General features: G+C 33.2%; 1 protein-coding gene across 2 annotated transcripts; it reads left to right on the top strand.

Annotated features, from left to right (window-relative positions):
* The first annotated feature begins 1,238 nt into the window (after positions 1-1,238).
* Positions 1,239-4,462, top strand: LOC8260782 (protein gamma response 1). Of its 2 annotated transcripts, none has more exons than XM_048376242.1 (3): positions 1,239-1,814; positions 2,032-3,270; positions 3,705-4,462. In XM_048376242.1, the coding sequence occupies exons 2-3, from the start codon at positions 2,034-2,036 to the stop codon at positions 4,406-4,408; spliced, it is 1,941 nt and encodes a 646-aa protein (XP_048232199.1). In that variant the 5' UTR covers positions 1,239-1,814; positions 2,032-2,033; the 3' UTR covers positions 4,409-4,462. The 2 variants fall into 2 exon arrangements, with proteins under 2 accessions (XP_048232199.1, XP_025012065.2); XM_025156297.2 differs by having other exon boundaries at positions 2,025-3,270.
* The last annotated feature ends 1,246 nt before the right edge of the window (positions 4,463-5,708 follow it).

The following is a 5,708-nucleotide window of genomic DNA, read 5'->3' as shown; positions in this document are numbered from 1 at the left end:
ACGATCTCAATTCTAAATAAAAAAAAATATCAAAATGTAACTAAAAATACATAAAAATAAAATTAAAATAAAATAAAATAATTTTCATTTAAGGATGTCAAAAAGGATAAATAAAACTAAAAGTGTCATTTAAGGATGCCAAAAAGAATAGTAATTTTGTGTCTATAGCAGCTATTTGGATTTTTCGATAATAAAAAAATGGATAGGGATAAAAAATAAAGATAATATGGTCATAACTTTATTAAAAAAATAATACTAAAAAAATATCATAATACAACTAAAAATACTGTATAAATAAACTTTCATTGCATTTTAGATCATAACAATAAAATCTTATACACGGCCTAATGCATATATAGACACTTGTATTTATAACTTTTAGTCAAATAACTCTTATATTATAAACTTGGTCTATTATATATTTATATTTGACAAATTTCTAATACATAAACACATGGCAGCTTGAAAATTAGAAATTGATACACACGTGCTGAAGCATTTAATTTAATAAAACATGCAAGCTTAAATTACTGAGTTTGGTAAACATGTAAAATTTTCTCCGTGACTTTTTTCTCTCATCCCAACTAAAAATATCATAGTCCATCCTTAGTAAATCCCCTTTGGACATGGGTTGTAATAATTGAAGCATGACACAGAATCATGCACTTGCATCATATTCTACAAGCTGCATCCAAACACCTAGACTTTCTATACAAGTTAAAAAGAGCATTAACAATTTTCACTTTCAAAGTCATACCTAATTTCACTGCAAACCCATGAATATACTTGCCCATACCAAGAGCTCCATCATCAATGCAAGCTGAAACGAGAGTATAAATGTAACCTCACTAGGTTTCAAATCCGTTTGATATTTCATCTTGAAATACATATTTAAGCAATTATCCAAATTCTCTTTATGTGAAAATCCAAAAAATAGAGAATATTACGAGATCGGGTCCTTCTCAAGCAATTTTATCGAACACATTATGTGCACCTTTTATGCATCCCAAACGAACATAAGCATGCACAAATTGATGACGAATAAAATCATGATTGTAGCTTAAGGATTTGATTACTCTGCTATGAAGCACCACAAGATAAAAAATCGAAATAAAAAAGGTTATAGAATTAATTAGAGCTGAAATAATGGAGCTTGAATTTGGGCATGTATGAAACTGGAGTGAGAATAGAAAATGGGTCTTATAAAGGTTATTATTTTTGAGCTGATAAACTTGAATAAAACCTTAAAAAAAAAAAAAAAAAAGATGATGATGAAAATGAAGAATTTGGTGATATTTATTCAAAAAATATAATAAATATGTTTAATTGCCATATCACATTATGAAAAAGACATCACTCTCTTGAAAGAGTTTGATATTAGACGTTTTGCCATATGATCTATCAGTATTAGGTAATTATTGAATTCAGGTGTCCAATAGATCAAATTTAAAGTATAGGGAGTTTTGTTTGACTAAAAGTTACAAATATAAGTATCTAAATATGTATTGATTCTATGTAAATCCAATTTTTAAAGTCCCGTCCACAACTTGCTGAACTGACCTTGAATATTGAACATAGGCCTAGTTCACAATTAACCAATAGAACCGTTTCCCTCTCCACCCCGCTAAGTTTTATTCATTTTTCACCGTTCAATATATTTACAAAATTCAAAAACCCGCCATTGCTAAAGCTTACTTCACACACCCCAAAAGTCCAGAGAAATTAAAAAAGAAGAAGTTTTGTCGCCTAATGCTTTGATTATATTACCTCCTACTACCCCTAATCCAACACTCCAGTACATAGCTACGATTAAGGTAAGATTATTACTATTTTCTGATTCTGTTTCCTTTGTGCTGAATTGCTTAATTTTTTTTTTGAATTAATTTAGTTCAACTAGTTTCTGTTTGTTATTTTTCTGATGAAAATGCACTAAGAGTATAATTTACCAGTTTTTGTTAGCTTTTCCTTCTTTTTTCTTAACAAATTCTTGAGATTTGGAAATGTGATACTTATCTTGCTGTTAGTTTCTAGAGATGAAGGGAAATGAGGAGCTTGAATATGATCCAAAATCAGGGTTTCAAGTGGAAATTGATGTTGATGATGGTGATGCAAAGTATGTGTCTAAGTATAGTGCTATACTTGTTGCAACAATTCAAGAAGCAAAGGATAGGATTTCTCAAATAGAGTATGTATTTTGCAATCAGCTATACTCCCATTTCCAATTTCAATCTAAATGCTTTCAGAAAATGTATTTGGAGGCTAAAAAGGAAGCAGACGATTTGTGGAAAGACAAGGAGAAAGATCTACTTATCCAGATTGATAAACTTAAATTTGAAAACCAACAAGTTTTCGAAGAGAATCGATGTTTAAAGCTTGAAAAGGATAGCGTGTTAAGTTTGAGAGAAAGAAATCAGCAAATTAGAATTGATAAGTTAGAGCAGGAAGTTAGGCAGAAATCAAAGGAAGTTGATGAGGGAATGGAATTGCAGAATAGATTGCTACAACTCGTTCAGACTAAATCGTCTATGGCATTGGAAAAGGGGAAACAATTAAAAGAGCGCGAAGAAAAGATAGATGTGCTGCTTGCAAAAGTGAATAGTTTAGAGAAAGAAGTTGAAGAACTTAAAGGGAAGGTTGAAGAAAAGATGGAGAAGGTAGCTGAGAAAAAAGAGTTGGCCCAGGGCTTATACAAAAACATAGAATTGCTGATGAGGGAGTTAGCAAAAAGTGGAGAGTCATTGAGTGTGCTTGAAAAGGAGAAGAAAAACTGGGAATGGAAGACAAAATGCTTGGAAGATAATGTAACTGAACTTAAGAAGAATCTCGGGAAAAAAATGGAAGAAGTTGAGGAGGGAAGAGTATTGCGAGCAGAACTTCTTCAGCAGATTGATATGAATAAAACGGAAATATTGAAGCAGAAAAAACAATTGGAGGAGTCTGAGAATGAAAAGGAACTGCTCATGGAGAAAATAAATGTTCTAGAGGAGAAAATCAACGCACAAAACGAACATATCTTAAGGAGCTCTAAGGTGGATGAAGGAGAGGATTCAGAGGAAAAGCTACTTCAGCAAATTGACTTGAAAGACTCTCAGTTAATGGCTGTGAAGAAGAGCCACAGGGATCTCCTTGATAAATACAAAAGGTTGAAGTCTCAATATAACTATCTGTGCAACAAGTCTGGCCTTACTGAAGAGAATATGATTCCTCAGATCAAAATAGAAGATGAAAGTGGCTCATTAATGTATCAAAAAAATCTACAAACTTCACCTGGTAGGATCTTATCAGTCTTTTCCATTTCTTCTGTTCTTTCTTTTCTTGTAGGATGATTTTTAGAAGGGAGAGGCATAACTTAAAAGAATATTAGGCTAAAGACAATGCTTCAAAAAATTATGATTTAATTTTTAGATTCACTGATGCTCTGTTTGTATCATAATTTTATCCTGATTCTGATAAAAGACAATTTAGTTGGAAAATGCACATGTGAGATTAGACAGGACACTAAAAAAATGAATTCTCAACTTTTTATGACTTTATCCAGGATTTTGCTCTCTTCATGTCTAAGGATTCATAATCAACTTAGGAACCCACACAGAAAACACAATCCTAATCCATAATTGCATGCTTCTTGTTGGACAAAGATCAAACAACTTTTTATGTGCTCGATTCTAAAGTCTAAACACAATTCCCATTCTTTTGTATTCTAGATTTTGAGAGGAAACATGCAGATACTTCTGCAGCAGCGATATGTGAGATGAAAAGAGTAAAAATTGAAAATGAAGCCAGTGATGGTTTGGAGGATGATAAGACGGTCAAAGCAATTCCTATGTCAAGTTTCCAATCTCCTACATCCAGTCATATTGCGCCAAAATGTCCTCCCACTGCAAAATCGGCTCCAGTGATTGGTACAAAGCGACCTACATCCCGTTGGATAGAAACTAGGTCCCATCAACGCAGAGATGGGCCTGACCCTCATGATGATTTCCTTGACACCCCTCTTGAGAACCTCAAAGGAACCTTGAACAAAGCCACGAAAGGAAAAGCTCATGATCTTGAAATCCCAGTTCAGAATTTGCAGCCTGAGAGTTCAGATGATGAAACACAAGATATGAATGTTGATCCTGGCCCAGAAAAGCAGCAGGTGACACTTCCAGTGGCCGGCCAAAAGGCGTTCAAGTATGTTGAACCAGTTAGAAAGAAAGCTGAGCGGAAGAATTTGCAAGGAGTTGAATGCAAGCAGTGCAAGAAATTCTATGATGCAGTGCTTCCTGATGGAGGCAAGGATGCTGGTGGTAATAACCAGAATTTCCGCTGTGAGCATCATGATGATGTTTCTAGGCATAGGTACAAATACATCCCTCCTATGACTCCTGAAGGATTTTGGAATATTGGATTTGAATCTGAAATGTGATTTTCTTGACCTAAAAACTTCTTAACTAAATTGCACTGAAATTTTATTCTGTTATGAGGTTTAAGGTATAAGTTAACTAAATGGGATTAATAACTAAGAACTGGATTTGCTATCTATGATGCTTCAAACATTTAATTTATAGGTGTCCTAGAACTTCTTTAAGAGTTGCTCCTGAAAACCATGTTTCGCTACTCTTGTAAGCTTCTGAGTTAGATCCTCACCTTAATTCATGTAAGTTATTCTTGTTTCCTTACATTTTTCTTAGTAATTTCTTTAATCAAACAGGGTTCAAAGGGCTACAATATAGTCATTTGAGGCATTAGTGGACAAAATAACTTTCAAAAGCCTTACCCATCCCATCTGCAGCTTAATTTGCTGTCTCAGTCATGAACTTTCTATGACTTGTAACAGTGACAATTGATTTCGCATGTGATAGCTTCATTAACACAAAATAGTAAAAGACACAGAAAGATCCTACATAAATGGAGCCATTTCCTTAAGTTTTACATATCAATAAGATATATTTTTATTCAGGCTTCAAATCTGCTGTATAGGTGACAGAAAGAGCTAAGTTTTTTAATATCATTTGATAAGGAATTATCCCATTTTGAGGGAACCTCTGAACCCTTGAAATTGTTTCTTTGCACATGAACTTAAAACAGAAGTTGAAATCTTAGGACATCTTTGCTTTTAAGCACCTTAGTTCTGCAGTAGACAACATTAGAAGAATTAATGGTTTTATTTTATGTCCTCTCTTCTTTCATCTGTCATTTTAATCTACTGAATTTTCCCGGTTAATTACTTTTGTGATCTAATTTCAACATACCTATGCTATTTTGTTAATGCTTAACATAAAATATTTCAAACATTGATACAAAGTATACCTTTGTTTCTTTTGGCGCACTGAACCTACACTGTCATCAAACTGAAAAGTAGATTTGCAGTTGACTTTCTATTTCCATTTGATTTTCTCATTTTTACTTTGCTAATATGCTGTGATCAGTCATTCTTATAAGTTATTGTGCTATTGTTCAAATGAATCCTACTTTGCTGTTCCAGTATCTGCTTATGTATTGTGGAATTGGCAGCTCAGAGTGGTTCGTTTCAGAATTAGCATGTTAGGAAATATATTATGCATAATCTGCATGTTAAAGGTTTAGTAACTCTGAAAAATATTAGATGGGAAAGTTATGGTGTTATCGAGCAGTCGTTTTTCCATTCCTTGTCATTGTTAATGTGCATTGTTGGACTCTTTGCTGAAGTTTAGTGTGCATTATTAGACTTTTGCTGGAGTTTAATT

The sequence above is a fragment of the Ricinus communis genome, chromosome 6, assembly GCF_019578655.1.
Source record: "Ricinus communis isolate WT05 ecotype wild-type chromosome 6, ASM1957865v1, whole genome shotgun sequence".
Taxonomy (NCBI): Eukaryota; Viridiplantae; Streptophyta; class Magnoliopsida; order Malpighiales; family Euphorbiaceae; genus Ricinus; species Ricinus communis.
Note: the sequence above shows the minus strand (reverse complement) of the source record. Positions and strands in the feature narration are given on the sequence as shown.